At 44.6% G+C, this 19,650-nt stretch overlaps 1 protein-coding gene across 1 annotated transcript; it reads left to right on the plus strand.

Annotated features, from left to right (window-relative positions):
- Nucleotides 1-2,578: 2,578 nt before the first annotated feature.
- Nucleotides 2,579-19,589, plus strand: smg5 (SMG5 nonsense mediated mRNA decay factor). The gene is made up of 22 exons (XM_086217834.1): nucleotides 2,579-3,165; nucleotides 3,477-3,575; nucleotides 6,010-6,133; nucleotides 6,560-6,716; nucleotides 8,302-8,391; nucleotides 8,599-8,688; nucleotides 9,132-9,210; nucleotides 9,298-9,423; nucleotides 10,328-10,396; nucleotides 10,931-11,163; nucleotides 11,260-11,397; nucleotides 11,788-12,714; nucleotides 12,848-13,017; nucleotides 13,109-13,184; nucleotides 14,100-14,275; nucleotides 15,601-15,759; nucleotides 15,926-15,985; nucleotides 16,153-16,312; nucleotides 17,090-17,180; nucleotides 17,333-17,407; nucleotides 17,500-17,638; nucleotides 18,193-19,589. The coding sequence occupies exons 1-22, from the start codon at nucleotides 3,101-3,103 to the stop codon at nucleotides 18,274-18,276; spliced, it is 3,387 nt and encodes a 1,128-aa protein (XP_086073960.1). The 5' UTR covers nucleotides 2,579-3,100; the 3' UTR covers nucleotides 18,277-19,589.
- Nucleotides 19,590-19,650: the final 61 nt, after the last annotated feature.

Here is a 19,650-nt window from a genome sequence, read left to right on the forward strand (position 1 = left end):
ACTGAATATAGCAAGCTTGTAATTAACCTCATCCTCCTGCACTTAATCGCCTGCAGTTCCTTAGTGGGTTGGCAACTTCAGAGCTTTGGACGAAGCAGGGGAAAAAAAATGGCACAATGGAGGAGAAATAAAAGGTTCATGCTGTGTCCGCAGCTCTGGACCTGAGCATCAAATACACCCTGATCGTTGTTCTGTCAGGTTTACGATGAGCAGAAGATGTATAATGTTTTCTTCTCCTGTATTATGGAAAAAACATACACCTTCTTAAGTATTTAGATCATCGTCTCATCACTTTTGATCCCCTGAAAACCTTCAAAACCATCAAAAATTGATCAACTGTGCACCTAAAACCGACTTAACTTCTCAAGGAACCTCATATGGACTTGTATCTTTCCATAAGTCCCTCCGTCATCATGGGCCATAACAATATATCCCGCAGTAATGGATGTAAATGAAATGAAGGAGCGTTTAAAGGGAACTTTAACTTAGTGATCTTCATTGACATCCATTGGCCATTTGGAGAATTGCAACAGTTTAGTGGCTTTGGTCACTGTCTGATGGGAAGAATACAAAACATTGTTTGGAAACTGTGACATGATTTAAAAGAAAGTTGATGGTGTGGGGCCAGACAGGAAGGAAATGAGGTGAATGAGCATGCCAATTAACTCTGCTGCAATTTCCCCATCAACCCCAAACACAGCTAACAAGCGTAAGGGACACACACACACACACACACACACACACACACACACACAAAAGGTGAACGTCAAGAACAAGGATGCAAAATAAGGAGGAATTAGTCCTTCATGGAAGACTGAGTCGTCCTTCATGTGTAATTTGGATGAAGTCTGGCTCACAGGTGATTTAATTTACTCGGGCTGATTGGACCTCAGGTTCATCCCAGGTGAAGCTGTGCACAGAAACAATCAAAGGAGAGATGTTCAAGTTTTTGTAACTTATTTGGGTGCAGAACTCCAAAAATCAAGAAAAAAAAAGTGGTTGATGGCAATCATAGTTGCAGTACAGAGAAGAGGCTTCATCAGAAAAACTAAAGTGTGGGTGGTCTTTGTAAGGGCTTGATTTGCATGATATGAAGTTAATTCTGGAACTACTTATGTGCTCTAAAGCTCTAAGTTCTGCCGCACATGTTGTTTAAGACTCAGAAGGTTGTCTTGAGACATTTCAAGACTTTGCAAGCCGCTTAGATGGACAGAATATTTTATATATCTTTATATTTTTCAAATCGGGTGGTGTTCCAAATGAGCACCGCCTCTAAAATGTCCTCTGTGTATTTCGTTAGTTTGTTTTGAGCCGGTATGAGGAGTTTGTTGATTAAAAATGTTGATTTACCCTCATGTTTGTGTAACCCCGATCACCAATCAGCTAACAAAATCAAGTCCAGCAAAAAGTTCTGTGTATTTGTCCTCACGTGGTGTTTCGAATCTCCTGGACCAGTTAGCTCGCACGCTAAAGTGTCAGGCTGTTTCACTGCTGACCTCTAAAGGTATGTTACATGTCATCGTAATTTATGTCTGTATTTGCCAGGTTGTGTGTACATGGATCCAGTCTCCGGCGCTTGACATCTTGTGGGTAAACTACCATTATATGAAAGCTATTTGTAGTGGTCAGCACTGTACCATCAGATACTGGTGGGAATATTTTTGTTTAGTTAAATGTAACCGAATAGGTCCCTCGGCAGGATTTGACAAAAGTATTCCTCAGTATTCCTGTGCTGCAGTGAAGGGAAAGTGTATGAATAAGTTCTCATCGAAAAATATTGTCAAAGCTGTAAAGTTGGGAGTCTAAAACTCAATTAAATTACAAAAATAGATGCAATGTGGTCATAGCCAAAACAGTGAAAATGTTATGTGAGATTATGATCTACATTTTATTACAAAGACCCACATACAAACCCCATTAGAGCCTAAACTGGGCCCTGTGTGTGTGTGTGTCCCTCTGTCCGTGCGTCCTTTCAAGATTTGGCCCAGATTTGCTACTTTCAAGGAAGGAATTGAGTATTTTTAATTATTTTAGGAGCGCATGAAAAGAAATAGTGAAATACAGGCAAATTTATATGTAAATGTCATATGTAAGTAATCTGATGTCACACAGAATCAGAAGTTCTTTATTGTTGGGAGAGTTACAGTTCTGCAGTTGCTCCCATTCAAGTACAAAAAAAAATCAAGTCAAGATACAAAATAGAAATATGTAAAATGGAAATGGAGGTGGCCTGGGAGTGCAGTGGTCAGCACTGTCACTCACAGCAAGAAGGTTAAGAGTTCAAGCCCCGGCTGGAACACGGGATCTTTCTGTGTGGAGTCTCCATGTTCTCCCTGTGCCTGCATGGGTTTCTCTCTGGTACTCCAGCTTCCTCCCACAGTCCAAAGACATCAAGAGAGGACCAGGTTAATCCAGACTCTAAATTGACCGTAGGCGTGGCTGTGAGTGTGTATGGTTGTCTGTCTCTATGTGTTGGCCCTGCCATGGACTGGTGACCCCTCCAGGGTGAACCCCAACTCCCTCCCCCCGATGGCTGCTGGAATAGGCTCCACCCCCAGCTCCCGCGACGCTTGACAGGATAAGTGGTAGACTGGATGGATGGATAGTTTATGCATGTCACAACTCCTTGGAGAAGGATATGTTTCGAACAAAACATAACGGATTTACTACTCTGATCTGGCAACCCGTAGTGTAATCTCGTGTTTGCTTTGTATTCTCGCGGTATTCAGGCGGTCGCTGCCTGATAGGAAGAATGGCCGCCCTCGTAGCAATGGCTGGAATGGAGATCAACACAAGGAGCATATCAGGCCGTTGTAGCTGACCAGGAAGAGAGTAAATTACCGGGCACCCCTCCCACCCGGTGTTCGGAGCGGATGGGTAGAGGGGGGCCTTGCCAAAGGACAGACGAAACGAAAGAGATTCGGAGGAACAGGGAGGAAAGTGAACGCCACCTCGGAGGCTAGTGCTAACTGGCTATCAACACGGTTGTCACTGCCGGGGAACAAACCCGAGTAGCCGTGACAACTGTGTGTCGGGGGGTCTGAAGGAGACGGTGACTAAACGCTGGCGCGTTGGATCAAACACCTGTGACGTCGCTAACATGAGCGGACCGGGGCAGGACAGTGAGCCAGAGGCGAAAGTCCTTCTCATCAAGCGGCTTTACAGGTACTGAGGCCGTTTTGCCCAGCTAACAGAGGTGCTAATTGGACGTTATTGTGTCGGCTTGTTGAGCTTGAGCCGGTCAGTGTTTACAAGAATGAGTCCATGGTTTCCCTCAGACAGACTGTTGTCACGACACTGAGGAGCCTCACATTCCTGCATTCTTGACACCTGCAAACTGAGCTCAAACGCTCTCGGCTAAACAGTGTGGGTTAGCATGTGTAGTCATTGTGTTTGTGTCAGAGAAATGAAACTGTAAGGACTTGGGTTACTAATTTAGTGCCTGCTAATATTCTCCACTGTCCAACACCATCCAGGGCTGTGGTGGAGTCTGTTCACAAGCTGGATGTCATCATCGGTAGCAAAGCATCCTATAGAGAAGTCTTCAAGCCGGAGAATATCAGCCTCCGCAACAAGTAGGTCCTGCTGGCTCCTGTGTGTGTGTGTGTGTGTTTGTGTATGCGCGTGTGTGTGTATTGACATTCTAGCCCCTAGAATCAATGTCATATCAAACATATGTAGTGATAAAGTCGTGGAGTGGCCCATGTATAATTGCTGTAATTCAGTTATTGGAATATATTTGAATGGAAATTTTGAATGTATAATTTTTGATTTGTCAGTTATTGGTATAACGCGATGTCTGTAGCAAATTGATTACATTTACATGTTATATTTCCATACACATGGACAGTACACATCTAAATACATACTAGACAACAATTGGAATACATGTATAAATGAGGTAATTGATTTGTTCGTCATATGTAATTGGTCTCTCCTCAAAGAGAAACTGCGCTATCAGTGTCTCTGTGTCTTGTGAATGCTTTTGTCTGTTGACTTTGTATGAGCGCACTGATTGTCATTTTTATGAAATTTTTATGATTATGATACGCGTGATGAGACTCTGACCCTGTGTGATGATGAATGGGGAGCTTCTTGCCAGCACTCAGAGCTGTTGTCAATGGACATCATTTTGAAGTCGCATGTGTTCATGTCTGTATGATGTCAAGGTCCAGTTGGTGTTCTGCGTTAGAAGCACATCGAATCAATTCAGTCTCATCCTCTGATTTTATCAGAGAGAGATATCAGCACTGTCCAAACAAATGAGAATCTGCTGAGTTGTGCTGCTGACGCTCCAGACTGCGGTGCTTATTTGCATGATGGACACATCCAGCCGGGTTGAAAGAAGAGCCAATACGTCCAGTTGCTTCTGATTTAACCCTTTTGTGTTTACATGTCCTGGATGACAGGGGAATCTTCGCGGCCTGCTCTGTATACGAGAACCACAAAAGCTTCAAATTAGAAAAAGGAAGTTGAAACTAACCGTGAGGAAGAGACGTGTCACGTCTCTTCGGCGGTGGGTAGAACAACAGGACAGGATACGATCTTGTGCTCGTTAGCGTTGCCTGTCTTCTTGCAGACAAAAAGGATGACTCAACAGTCTTCTTTATAATCGGAATACACGTGTTTGATGTCAGGTCCATATCTAGGCATTTCTGTCCACCTCCGATGTGACGATCAGATAATATTACAGCCACTGTGTATCTGGAGATAATCTTACTCCCATATTTAGAGGCATCCACTAGTAATAGAAACCAACACTTAGTGTGACTGAGCACAGTCGCACTCTTGTATTGTGAATGTGATAAGTGTACCTAAGTGCAAGGTAAGACGGTCATTGTTGTCGACTGTTGTATTTTATTTTCCTCTCTGGCAATGTAGAAACACCAAGAAGCGTTTCTTCAAAGGAGCGACGATGAGAAATAAATGCATGTGCAGGATTGTAGATGGAACAGATGAAAAGCTGGAACTGATAAAGAGGAAGTTGATTGTCTAGAGAGACATGAAGGAAGAGTCGGAGCATTGACGTCCCCCAGTTGCCCCGCTGTATTCAGACTGTTGTGTTACTGGCTGAAGTGGCTCAGATTTTACAGTCATTTGGTGCAGAACTCTGGCTTGTGACTCACACAGTGAATAATTGCTGCAAATACTTGTGTTGGTTCAGTTGAACCATGATTGTCATCAGTTGTCACTCGTGTAGCGTTCATAATGCAACTAATGAATAAGTTCATTGTTGACTCATCTGCAGATTAATGATGTGATGAATCATTTTGTCAGGTTTTTTTCTTTTTTCAGTCCAAAATGTCAAAAGGTGTGTGTGTGTGTGTGTGTGTGTGTGTGTGTGTGGGGGGGGGGGGGGGGGGGTCAGAAAACTTCAGCACTGTCCTGAACCTTTGGACAAATTCATCTCGTTCGTTCTTCAATTAACTGTCGAGTATTTGAATTGTATAGGCGACAGAGGCGAGCCGCAAATGTTCACGTTTAAGAAGCCGGAACCAGGAATTTTGAATACGTTTTCTGCCTCCTTGTGGGCGTCGTCGTTCTAATTAATGCAATATCCAAGCAGAAGCTCGGGAGAATGTTTTCAAAAATTTGTTGGGAATGTGATTTTAGCGCTCACATGTCAAGGTCACTGTAGAGTTCACACACTGATGGTGACAAAATGTTCCGTAAACGTGTACCAAGCATCACCAGCTTCAGTGTGACGGCATAATAATCTGGTAGAAGATTCTTCTGGTCATCGTTAAGCGCTGACAGCATTTTTCTACAAACATGGCTCCTGCAGCATCAGTGGAGGCACAGAGCTGAGAGGTGGTACATCTGGTGGCTTTAAAATGATTAATGTGATTGATCATTTGAATTGTTGTGATTGATTAAACCACCTCCCTTTTCTGGTTCAACTATAAAGACGGTTTGACATGTTGAAGACAAATGAACAGATGTGTGTTTGTGTCGAGTCTAAATCTGCGAGCTGAGCGGTTTGCCTTTTGTGTGGATGTGTTTTTTCAGGTTGCGGGAGCTTTGTGTGAAACTGATGTTTCTCCACCCTGTCGACTACGGTCGTAAGGCGGAGGAGCTTCTCTGGAGGAAGGTCTACTATGAGGTCATCCAGGTCATCAAGACCAACAAGAAGGTGACTGCAGCAAACCGAGTCTGTGCACGTTAGCACACCCGTTTCTCTTTACTTAGATGATTTGCCTTAGCATCCGGGCTGCCACATAGAGGTTAGTGTACCACAATGTCTGGCATTTAGTGGTCACTGGCATGGAACCTGGTTTACATAGTAAGACTAATGTATACAAGTCACGCACAGGTGGTCCCAGTGGAACTCCCCCCCCCAAAAATGCCACTCTGTTCCCCTGCGTCATCGTTATGAGCGTGTGATTCTGATACTTATGTACCCAGAGCTGGACTCGCTTCCGCTTCTTGAAGATGTTTCACTTGTCGTCCTCTCTGATGTAGAATGAAAGATGAAACATTTTCCAAGATGGGTGCTGAGCTCTACACGAGCAAACATCAAGCTAACGCCTCGGCTCCTCACTTCTTTTCTCCTCTCTAGCACATCCACAGTCGCAGCGCTCTGGAGTGTGCCTACCGCACACACTTGATTGCGGGCGTGGGATTCTATCAGCACCTGCTGCTCTACATCCAGTCCCATTACCAGCTGGAGCTGCAGGACTGCATCGACTGGACCCACGTCACAGACCCGCTCATCGGTCAGAAATGACAGAAACACAACCTCACACACACATTCAGAACAGTGAAGCGCGTTTTAATAAAGGCCAGACATTTTATTACTGATATGAAAATCCATCAATTTTGATGCTGCCTGCCTGTTTGGACCCTTCAAGACTAAAGGCCCGGACACATGACACACCTGTGGCCCACAGCAGGCATCCATGTCTGAAATAGTCAGAGCCTGTCCATGAGTGCTTGATCTTGCAGTCAAATGTGATGGTGATGTAAACAGCTAGAGAACATGTATATCCTGCTTCAGAGAAAACTCTTTCTCTCACACGCGTGCGCGCACACACACACACACACACTCTCTCTCTCTTTCTCTCTCTCTCTTTCTCTCTCTCTCTCTCTCTCAGCTGCACTATCCAGCTGGTGCAGGAGGTTAAAGCAACAGCTGCTGCACCCTGCTGATGTTATATTGCAACTGTAGAAGCGGTGGTGGACACGAGCACCAAGAGGCGTCAAGGCAGTTTGACTGGCATTGAAACTTTAATTTGTCCTGTAATTTAAATCAGCGGGTGTGTTTCGAAGTGAGTCAGGTGCCTGCAGTGTGTTCGGACCTTTTGTACTAGCATGTTATATGTCAGAGGAAACGAGAGAACCGATCTGCTGACATGGACGCCTGCAGACACACACACTGGTGAAAGTAAAAACACACATTCCAAGCTTTCACTCTGTGAATCATTTACATGATTGCAACAATTTGCATGCTTTTGTTGGTGCTTCTGTCTGTGCAGCTTCACAACAGGAACCATCTTGTCACGCCATGTCTGTTGAGCAGTTTCCATGTGCGCACTGACAGCATGCCACGGTGTAAATTCCCTCAGTTTCTGCATCACTTACAACAGGTTCAAAACATGAAACGTTGACGGAATGAATGAATGAATTTCAGGAAAAGTCATGGAAACTTGCTGCATACATTTTTGAGTATGGCTGAGAAAAGTCTTTTGTTTCATATTGATTTACTTCAGCATCTGTCAAATATTTGCAGGGGCATTTTGACACAGATTTTTCTGTTTATTTTTTATGAGTTAACAGATGTTGTGGAGGTCATGAAAATTTGCCTCACACATGGAAATGTTTTGGTATAAATGCGTGCGAACTCTGCTGGCGTGGCAGATCACTTGACCTGAGTTTTGTACCGTGGCCCCTGAAGCCTCCTCAGGCTCCTCCCATCTTACATTTGTAGTCTTTTTGTCTTTTTATTAAGCAGTTCATGCTTCAGCTCATGTAAACAAATAATCCTTTCTAGTCCTTCCATTTGTTACTTTGCCATTGACTCAAGCAGAAGTAGATCTGAGCATGTGAGGGATTAAGAACCCTTCCAGGCACTTTAGATGAGATCAAAGTCGAGAGAGCGAACTTCCTCCTGACATCAGCTTTAGTGGACGTTGCAGAACCAAAGTCAGAGAGAATGTAATACTTTCTCTGAACCACATTATAAAGTGATACAACGTTAAGTAAAATCACATCTTGTGTAATATCTGTGATTGTCATTTTGGGTAAGTGCATCGATAAAAGCCTCGGATTTGAATAATAGGCATTGTTTAATGTTCTTTGCAGGCCGAAAGAAACCAGTGTCAGCCACCCCCAAGGAGATGGAGTGGGCACAGATGGCTTGTCATCGCTGTCTTGTCTACCTAGGAGATCTCGGTAATAACAGAACAATAGAATGTACATGTCATACTTCCTTTTACGCAGCTTCTACGATGCCCTGTGTGTGCGCGTGCTGGCTGTTGGATTAGACTGCTCTTATTCAGAGATGTTTTTCATACTTCAACTGAATAAGCAGCTGATGAATTTATGAATTAATTATCTGTTTTTTTCTAAGAATTGCTAATGTGTTGATGTGCTCTGCAGCGCGGTATCAGAATGAGCTGGCTGGCGTGGAGGCTGAGCAGCTCGCAGAGAGGTTTTACCATCAGGCTCTGTCTGTCATGCCACACGTAGGTGAGTGACAGCTTAAGAACATGTGGTCACCTGGTAAAATTTCTTTTTAGTGGCAGGAGAAAAGAGTTGCATTCAAATGCGATTCCTCCAGTCGTTGGAACAGAAATACAAACGTTGAATCCGGTTTTTACGAACACTAAGAGAGGGTTTTGTGCTTTCAAGTTTTCTGGATGCAACCGCTATCTTGACACAAGTGCATCAAAATGTCAGATATCATTTGTAAGTTTGTCTTGTGTTATTAAAAAAAAATGTTACAGGTAGAATGTTAAAGGTTAGTCTTTAATGATGCTTGTTATTTGACTCCCGATGATCCTTAGCTTTCACACTGAAGCACCTTTGTGTGTGTCATCTGTACGATTCTGTACGTCGGCAGTGAATCTAATCTGACTGTAGCTCAGGGAAATGCAGCCTGTTCACACCCCTCTTCACCCTCCTGTGTGCAGGAATGCCTTTTAACCAACTGGGCACACTGGCAGGGAGCAAGTTCTACAATGTTGAAGCAACCTATTACTACCTACGCTGGTGAGAAAAGCTGCTCCGCATCCTCAAGTGGGATGTAATCCAGATCTGATCAATTACAGTTCCTAACGTAAATGTCTTTTGTGTCAGTATCCAATCAGAGACTCCGTTTGAGGGGGCCTATGGCAACCTGAAGCGCCTGTTTGACAAAGCTGCCAAGATGTACCACCAAGTCAAGAAACAGGAAATAAAGAAGCTTTCTCCGTCTCGCCAGAGGTAAGAGTGGACGGACACCGTGGACCCGGTGGGACGCGGATAACTGCGAACATCTCGTCTACTCTAGATCAGGAACATTTCTGCAGTTGAAAGAAAATCTGTGAAAAATAGGAGGAAACGGTTGTTGTTCTTTGAGGGTTACCAACAGCCTGCTGCATCACTGCAGTGAGAGAGTTTTGGAATGCCGGGTCTTTCAGTCAGTTCTTGTTTTAGCAGTTTTGTCTTTGGGCTTTACATTTGCAATGAATATGCTCATGTTCTCACCTGTTGTTTTGGATGTTTTTAAGCATTTACTCTCAGAATATTTAAGCATTGGTTTTTGGGAAATTTGGGGGATTTTGATGAAAGGAACCTGATTTAAAATTCATCCAGAAGAGAAAAATTACAATGAAAATGAGGGGCATCGACCTGAGGAGTGTCCTACTAGTGTAAGCTGGTTGCGGTCGTTTTCAGAGACCAAAACAGCTTCCTCAAACGTCAAATGAAGATAAAGTCCGCAAATTTTGTTGAATTCATTGAAGTTACAATTGAGAAAATGTCATTGTGTCAGTGTAAGACAGGTTGACAGTTCTCTGAAGCAGATGTGAGGACATGAGTCATTTTTCTAATAAGTGACAATTTGATACTGTGTGAATTTGACAAAGATTTCATCATTGTTATTTAAGCCCTCTCATCCGAGGAATGCACCCGACATCTTCAATGTAGTTTAAGTTGATGTTCCCCTGAAAAGGAAATTAGATTTTAGTGGTATTGAATGCGTGAATGTTGGAGTCCCGCTGTGTTAACTTGTTGGTGAGGCCACTGTTGGTTTTTCAGCGCAAAATTAGAGCAGAGTTTTGAAAGAAAATCTTGATCTCTGCGATCTCTAATTTTTCATCCTTTTCCCCTGACCTGTTTTCTGCAGATCAAAAGATATTAAGCGCCTGCTAGTGAGCTTCATGTACCTCCAGAGCCTGCTGCAGCCCAAGAACAGGTGAGTGTGGCTCTGCTCCTCTAAAAACACAGTGAGCTGTCATCCTTACAGGTATCAGTTGGTTAAGAGTCCACAAACATTCTTATATTTATGCTTTAGTCATTTTCAGTTTAATCTTTCTGTACAAAAAGGTCTTCTGCTGGACAATGTCACAACACACACACACACCGCACCTGTGCTGCAGCCCCTCGAGTTGCCCACACATGCCATTTAACATCCATCGAGAAATAAAATGACCTAAAATAGTTTCGGTGGTCAAACTCCTTCTGACAGCCATACAACGCAGAAAAATAGAACTTGGATGTGGTGATTCGTTTTTTTAAGTTTTGTTTTGGTGCCATCTGAAGTTAACTTGACACTCCTGATCTTCTCTAACGCCAAGTCAGATATTTTGTTGAATAAGTGTCACTACTGCTGGTCATTCTGTGTGCTCTCACTAACCAGTTGTGATGGATGTTTTTCCTCTGTGAAAATGACGGCCTGTCGCCTGTATTCTTCCTCCTGTTGTGTTGATCCGTCTCTGTATCTGTTAAGTCTGATGGAGACGGAGCTGACGTCCCTCTGCCAGTCAGTGCTGGAGGACTTCAACCTGGTGCTCTTCTACCTGCCGCCCCCAACACATGGCAGCGCTCACCACTCCCCCAGCGAGGAAGAGGAGGAGCAGCAGCAGCAGCACGCTGACAGCTCCTGCCCTGTACTGCCTGACACGCTCATTTTCAAGATGGTGGTCACGTGTCTGATGGTGGTGCACAGCCTGAAGAGAGGAGGTCTGTTTGCATCTGGCAAAGACGTAACATACGCAACAGAAATGTACATTTTCAAACAAAATTTTGAACCAAAATGGGTGTGTTTTTTTGTTTTAGGATCAAAGCAGTATAGTGCATCCATAGCTTTCACTCTGGCCCTGTTCTCCCATCTGGTGAACCACGTCAACATCCGGCTGCAGGCTGAACTGGAGGAAACAGAGAGCCAGGTGCCTCCACTTCACACTGACGCAACAGGTGAGAGGAGCTTTCTAAATTTAAAAAAGACAAAATCCCCCCCAAAAAAACATTTCAGTGCTGAAAGAATCCTCACAAGTCTGCACAGCAGAAGAAACGTCGCCACTAGGATACATTAATGTGTCAGTCTCAATTTACCCACATCAGCAGCATCTGTTGTCATTTATGTTCTGGTCTTTGCGGTTTCAAGTGAACATCACCTGGGAAAACGTCAGCAGCATGTGAAGGTTTTCTAGTAAAGTGAAATTCGGCTGCTGTTAAGAGCAATTAGAAGTTTGAACACTCCTTCACTCTGTTGCTTTCACCAGCATCTGTTTTGGTATGAGATGAATTCAGTGAAAGAGTTCAAAGGAAATCCCAAGGCAGTGAATTATGTTTGCTCTCATCTAGATGACCTAGAGATGAGGGATTTGTCAGCTCCACTGGCAGAAGGCTCTGATGTGCGGCCTCTCCAGAATGGCTCCCTAGAGCAGGAGGAGGAAGAAGAGGAGGAGAAAGACGAAGGTGACTGCGACAGGGTTGGAGCTAAAAAGCAGAGTAGCACTGAAGAAGAGCGCAAGATGGAGGAAGAAAAACAGAGGCAGAAGAAGAAGTACACCCGCCTCTCTCGACTCCGCAGACGCCGCTGCGCCCACAAGGATGATCGAGGAGAGGATGAAAGCGACTTGAGTGAAGGTTTTGAGAGCGAGGATGATGAAGATGATGACGACGAGAGGAGGGGCCGGGCTGATTCAACAGGCGCTGCCTCAACTGGAACGTTACCCAATCCTTCCTCTCTCCGGGAGGAGACGAAGGCTGACCCCTTAGGTGAGGAGGGCAGCTGGGGGAGTGGCTCAGAGGAAGAGGAAGAGGAAGGAGGGACGGCTTTTGATGTGGAGACAGACTCAGACATGAACAGCCAGGAGTCTCGCTCAGACTTGGAGGACATGGACGACACAGAAAACTCAGACAACCTGGAGGGGCAGACCCGGGAGCACCAGGATGAAGAGGAGGACGAAGACCAGCCCAAGGACGAAGGAGGCGAGAGGGATGGCGGTGACAGCCCTCCAACCACCAATGGACCCCTCATGCCCAGCGACCCCAGCATCAGCAGCAACCTCCAAGCCATGTCGTCTCAGCTCTTTCAGGCTAAGCGCTGCTTCCGCCTGGCGCCCACCTTCAGCAACATGCTGCTGAGACCTCAAGCCTCCTCCTCCTCCTCAAGTATTCCCACCCCTCCTGACGCATCTGCTCCTCCCTCCCAAGAGACACCCCCGATTCCTGGGGACTCCCCCTGCGACATGAACTCGAGCACTGCGAATGGAACAAATGAAAATGGTAACGTGCTGTCTGCTTTTTAACATCTACATTTGTTTTGTTTTGTTTTTTCAATTGTTTTGAGCATTTTTTTTTTTTAATTGAACACTTACTTCTCCCTCGTATTTAATTTTTGCAATTCCTTCTCCCCAAGACTTGGACTCTGATTCAGAAGGCAGCCAACACAGTACTCCATCAGTACACAGTGAGAAAACGCTGTTAGAGAAGCTAGAGATTCTGACCAATCAGGGGTTAATCCAGGTGGTGAAGGTCTTCATTGACTGGCTAAGGACCAACACAGACATCATCCTCATGTGTGCACAGGTGAGGGGAAAGATATTCTGGTTTGGTCTATGAAACGTCCCCCTTTGTCGAAGCATTTTTAACAAATTCTCATCTGCTCTTTTGCCTGCAGAGTTCTCAGAGCCTGTGGAACCGACTGTCTGTGCTGCTCAACCTGCTACCAGATGGCAGCAAGATGCTGGAGGCTGGTGAGATATGGATAGACTGCACTGTGTAGGCACATGATGTGGCTGTAGACAGCAGTGTGCGATAAAATATTTAAATTTTGTCACCTCAAAATACAAAAAAATTCAGCGAGATGAAACCCAAAGAAAAAAGAACGTGTCCAGAAAAATATTCCATGCAGTCTTCAGATGATGATCTCCGACTAAGTGGGTTTACATGCAAAATCACAGCTGAGCTACAGTTCCATGAGGATTACTGTCATTGTCCCACAGCACATGGAAATAATCAATTTAGTCTTTGATGCTTGTGCACCTTCAGAACAGTAAGTGGTGTTATGCCCCTTTGCAGCTCGTTCCACTCGGTTCAACTTTGTCGCATAACAAATCATGTAATTCGGTGCCAATCAGGCTGCGTTTGAATGACGAATTTAAGCAAAAACAGAAAACTCCCCAGACTCAGACAGCATAAAATTTGCCACTCTGTCCAGAAATGCTTCGTTTTCACCATTGTTATGCCCGCCATGTTGTAGCTTCCTCTGCTTTATGCTGCTTGTTTTTCTGGTTAAACACAGCAGTGGATCCTTCAGAACCTGTGCAGAACATGATTATGGGGCTGTTGCAGTGTGTACATGCCAGAGAAGTCAGACCGACCTAGTTTAAATTAGACCAAGCTAAACGTGTTAGACCCTAACGTGAAAATCCAACATGGATTTTCAGTCCTGTTGTAGTGGGATTAACACAGTGATAAGATGATTTGGAATATCACATAAAATGGAACGTAAAAAAAACATTTAAAAAACAGTGTCTCATAAAAGGCACTAACACTTACCTGGAATTTTATATCCTTATAGTGTGTGTGTGTGTGTTTGTGTTTGTGTGTCCCTACTAATGTTCTCTGAGTGCACGTCTTAGTTATATTTTTCCGTGTTTGTATTTCAGAGCTCGGTCTGAACCCTGAGGTGACAGAACTGTTAAATGAATGTGAGCATCCCAGTTTGGTCCAGAGTCTGCTGCTGCCCGAGGATTTGGCTCTGCGACACCTGCCTGCTCTCAGCGTAGCCCACCGCCGCCTCGACTTCAGCCGCCACAACTCCTCCCTGAGCCCCCTACAGGAGGTACACTCGCACACACTACTGGTGCACAGATTTGACAGATGAGTCAGCGTGAAGGACACTATAACACACAAGCAGCTTCAGTCCACGTCCTGCCTCTTAAGCCCCATTCACACTGCACCAAAAACGTGGGTCAACACAGGAATTTGGGCACTCTGATGGGGTTGACTCGGCATTTTGACCCGTGTCGACCAACTCGCCAAGCTCAGCTCGGCTCGCCTGCAGTGTGAAAAAGGCAACCCGCGTCATCTCAGGTTTCACGCGACTTTCCTGTCACATCCTGATTTTGTCACTGTGCCGCCTGTCAGGCTTCGTCTGTAGCTTCTTCGGCTCCCTTCAGACTCGCCAAAAAATTCCATCCTCCTTCGCTGCATTAGTGCTCGGACATTTTCCAATCTGTGCCGAGTTTGTGTGCTTATCAAAAGAGACAACATTGCAATGCACGCAACGACAATGCTAATGTTCAACTCAACGACGTCCATGTCGTCGTTTGTTTACCTCTCAGTGTTTCGGCGCACATTTATGTAAAATGATGACGTTGTCAGCGCGATGACGTACGACACAGGCACGCAGCCCTCACAGCGGGAGTTCAGACCCTGGTCTTCTGGAAGCTCGAATGGGCCTTAATGCCGAGCAAACTGGGGTGTTGACACGTGTTTTTCACTGTGAAGAGGGTGTGAGGCATCAGTCTGTTATTGTATTGCCAGTTGTGGACCTTTTCTAACAAGTCGGGAGAGGACATCGAAATCTGGAATTAAACAAACCCTGTGGCCGTTATTATTGATAAGATCCAAAATTAACAGTTCTGCTCTCAGTTTTGGAGTAATTAAGAAATCAGATTTCCTCTTTGTTCATTTGGACTACATTAATGTTATCTTGCAGTTTTTATTTTATCAACTGCGTTTCTAATTTGCAATTAGATGAAGACGTTTGTTTATTGTACATTATCACCATTGCCCATCCTCAGTAGAGATCTGTGTTTATGTGAGTTACACACACACAGAATTAAATGCCAGTCTGGTTACATGCCCCCAGAGTCTACGCTTACATGCTTGTAGCCCATTAACGCTGATTTTGGTGCTTTTATTTTCTTGTGATATTCATCTTACGACAAGAAACTAGATGACATCACTATTGAACCAATAAATCCTTGTTTTTCGTAATCAGATCCTTGCTGCAGTGTAAAATACTGTTTCTGTAGTTGAGACATTTGTGCCATTCGCCATCTGCTGTGTTAAGACTGCTCATCGCGATATTCAACAACCGCACAAGTCCTGTGAAGTTGATTCATATTATATCAATTAAAGTCTTTGTTCTCTTTCCTTCAGTGCATGGTGCGAGTGTGTTGTATTCGGAGTTTTGGCCATTTCCTCACCAGTCTCCAGGGCAACGTGCTGCACTTCAACCCGGAGGCGGGCATCTTCACCAGCATCAGCCAGTCTGAACAGGACAATCTGGTGCAACAAGCCAAGGCCCAGTTCCGGATGGTGAGTGACATCCAACAGAAAACCCACAGGATATTCAAGACTTGCATCATACAGTTGTGGACCTAAATTAATGCGACGCATATTTGATCAATTTTCTGGGAGTAAAATGCGTTGTGTGTGTAAAACATTTTCCCCCGTTGATGTTTACTCTCTTTGGTTTGTCCAGGCTGAAGAGGAGGCTCGTCGAAATCGGTTAATGAGGGATATGGCCCAGCTTCGGCTCCAGGTTCGAACATGATCTCCTCAGCGTCAGTTTCTTAGTCTGAATCTGTCTGAATACTCTTTAGAATACCCGGATGGAGGCAGTGCCCCGAGTCTACCCTCAGCTAAAAATGATACATTCCAAAATTGCATTCTTCAGCTGTTAGTCTCCTTTTCTGTCTGATGTTGCAGTTGGAGGTGTCGCAGCTAGAGGGCAGCCTTCAGCAGCCGAAAGCCCAATCGTCCATGTCTCCCTACCTGGTGCCAGACACCGCTGCTCTCTGCCACCATCTGAGCCTCATCAGGCAGCTGGCCGGCAGCGGCTGCTTCATCATCATCATCCCGCGAACAGGTCAGTGCACTGGCTCACGCACTGCTCGTTGTGTGGCCTTGAACAAGCATGATGAATGTTGATGTTTTCACTGAAGGACAGAGCTGGCAAGCCAAATTTGTCATAATAGTCTCTTATAATGTTATCAAAACAATCAGTATTCACAGATAGACGTGTACATTGTAATATACATCCGTTTTTTTTCTTTTCCTGAACTGTCAGAGATTTAGTAATATCAGTTGAGTGTCATATCCAAAAGATTGTTTTCCCTGAACTAACACTTTTAAACCCCGTTAAACCAGAATATATTATACAATTATATGATTTGGTGAAACGGTTAGTCGGGCATGGTGGAAGTGTTGACGTCATCTTCTTTTTTTGACATTTTGTTAGAGGTGATGAAGGTTTGAGACATCATGTATCTGATGAAAACTTTAACGCTAAGAATGCGTGATGTTTGAAGTCCATAGATCCTACAGTTTTTCCTTCATCAATTATAAAATGACCAGTTTCTGCTGATACTGGTGACGTGTTGATATTCTTCTGCATCCCAACTTAAAACAGAACTATTGTCATTCGCCTTCTGTTAAGTGACTGATCCCGGATTCTTGTTTGAATTTCCAAATGTGTTTTTATCTTCTTTTTTTTATATACAACAACCAATAACCATATACAATATAATCGTGTTTTTATGTAAAATATTAATGTACTTAAATCTTAATTCGCATGAATGCTTTATGTAGAGAAGTTTGAAATTTCTCGATCGTCTACTTAGTCTGGACGACATCTGTGTTGCAGTGATTGATGGACTCGACAGGTTGAAGAAGGAGAACGCTGGGGCGCGGGACGGCATTCGCTTCCTGGAGTCTGAATTTCGCAAAGGCAACAGGTGGGTGATGGTAGTGAGCCTGCAGTGACTGTTGATGCTTTCTGTACTCTTTCTCGGAGAGGTGAGTTTGTTTTTGATTCCTTGTTTGGTTGAGAGCACAAAGCTCACGTCTCTCCTCTCGCTGTTTCTTAAATGTTCTCATTGTCCCGTAGGTACATTCGCTGCCAGAAGGAGTCTGGACGAAGTTTTGAAAGAGATAAACTGAAGCGCCAGGACATCGAAGCCTGGTACGGCTCACTACTCTACCATTGTCGCCTCCTCTAACGTGCTCATTTTTTTGAATTTGTTGGTCTAAATCAGGACTTCTCTTTACTTTTAGGCATTTGTACAAGATGGTGGACAGCTGTCGCCAGCTAACAGTCTCCCAGAGTAACGGAGATGAAGATACGGCCGGCATGGTGACCATTCTCACCGGCCATCAAGTGGAGGAGCTTTGCACTCAGTCAGCAGCAATGAAGGTCAGTCACCTGCTGTGTTTGCTACATTACAGACCTATTTACATAATCCTGTTATTTGCTGTAGGAAGGGTCGACCGGTTCCGGGTTGACCGGTTCTTGGCGGCCGGCGAGGCCCAGATAGCTGAACAAGCAGCATGCTAGCTGTCAACAACGACAAGCTCAGGCGTCTCTAGCAGTGGCTGATACACACATGCTGTACTTTGTTTTAGGAAAAGCCAAAGCGTAATGCGGCCAGCATTAGCATCCATCTCAGCTAGTGATCTGATGCTATTAATGTTTTGTCTCCATGTTTCTTGTGAATGGCTTCATTTCATGAAAGCACAGAGAGAGAGAAAACACAGATGGAGAGTAAAATCCCTCAGTTGTCTTTTATTGATTTTATTGATTCTCCCAAATCTGATGTGGAGTGCACCAGAGACATCCACCCCTTGAATGCCCTCAAGACTGTAGGCGCTGGAGCCAGGATACTCTTCCTCTCTTTATTGAAAATAAACAAACTACTTAGAGATGTCACAGGATTCGACACGTTTCATGTCCTCTTTTCTCCCTACCAGTCAGCGATCCAGGCGGCGGGCTCGGCGGGCATGGAGCTGAAGAACATCGTGGAGTTCTACCGACAGTGGAAGGAGATCGGCTGAGAGGTCAAACGGTGGCAGCTGTTGGTGCTGCGAAACAGCTGATAGATCACGACTCTCGCTCCCTCTCTCTCTCTCCCACTCTTTTGCTCTGTGTGTATCTGCGTCTCCAAAGGCAAAAAAACAACTCAAAAGGAAGCTGGATCGATGTAAAGAGTTCAAGCTTTAGAGGGCTGGAAAAGTAAATACAGTGGAGGAAAGAAAAGAGAAATGTGGGCGAAACGGCGCTATAAGAAACTGCAGATCTCCCACCTCCTAATCCGAAACATAAGAGTGACCCCTAGTGGTCGAGGTTGAGGAAACGGTGTGGGGGGGGGGGAGGCACGACACAACAACTTTGAAGAGCTTAACCAGGAATACACTGTATATGTTAGCAAACGAGTACATCCATGTTGAGAGAGAAGCCGCACACACACATGAACACATTCACACTCAGATGAATCCATATAGATATTTAGAACAGTGGTTTGGATTTCCGCTCCCTCCTCCTCTGTCCTGTCCCGTCAGTTTTGTATTTGAGAAACTGTCAAGAATGTGCGTGTCGGGTAGGGCTGCATTTTGTTAAGTCGAGGGTGTATGAAGACAGGGTTGAGATACTGAACACACACACTCTGTCTAGCTGAAACCCTTCTAGCCCACCCGAGCAACCTGGGTGTCGTCGCTGAAAGGCTTCTCGGAACAGTTGAAGAAGACAGACCGCGCACACTTCTCTGGGACCGGTTTCTTTCCTGTGTCTCTTCTTTTGGTTTTTCTTTTTTTTTTTTTTTTTTTTTTTTTTTGCGGTGTACTTTTGTGACCAGCGACTTACGTATTGTGCTGTCTTTATATGAGGAGAGAAACTGAACACGTTACAGGTGTCGCCCTGTTTAAAAAAAAAAAAAAAAAAAAGGTTTTAATTTGGATTTTATTTTTGTACCCAAATGTTGTTTATTTTGCTTTTTGTAAGCTCAGTCTGAATGAAATATGCAAGAATGTTTAAAGAAAAGGGTTGTTGTGCGTTGATCCACCGAACAAATCCCACAGTTCTGGAAAGAGGAATTATTATCCAGAATTTATTAAGGTGTCATGTTGGAGGGAGGAAGTAGTTGGAGGCCGATGAGCTTGGTGTTGTAGCTATCACCGAGATGCGGGACGAGGGACCGGCTGACTCCCTGACGAATGTGGGTTGTGTTTGGACCCCCTGTAAACTCCTAAAATGTATCCCATCGACATCAACATTTCCATAGTGACTGTCCCATCATGCACAGTGCAAAAGAAAACCAGTATATGTGTGGTCATGCATTGAACAATTAAAAGAAGCTCATTAAAGATGCTAATTTATTTCGTCGTGTGTTCTGTCATGTGCAAACACAGTCGGTGAAAGGAGGAATCCACAGT

This window comes from Aulostomus chinensis, chromosome 11 (assembly GCF_037954235.1).
Source record: "Aulostomus chinensis isolate RoL2024-O1b breed Wild chromosome 11, RoL_Achi_v1.0, whole genome shotgun sequence".
Taxonomy (NCBI): domain Eukaryota; kingdom Metazoa; phylum Chordata; class Actinopteri; order Syngnathiformes; family Aulostomidae; genus Aulostomus; species Aulostomus chinensis.

What these genes read in the sequence shown, in the direction of transcription:
- smg5 (XM_086217834.1), top strand. Translation starts at nt 3,101, where the DNA reads ATGAGCGGACCGGGGCAGGACAGTGAGCCAGAGGCGAAAGTCCTTCTC. An exon ending in TGTCTACCTAGGAGATCTCG is followed by an intron (nt 8,392 to 8,598) that starts GTAATAACAGAA and finishes TGTGCTCTGCAG; the next exon opens with CGCGGTATCAGAATGAGCTG. An exon ending in TGGCCCAGCTTCGGCTCCAG is followed by an intron (nt 15,986 to 16,152) that starts GTTCGAACATGA and finishes CTGATGTTGCAG; the next exon opens with TTGGAGGTGTCGCAGCTAGA.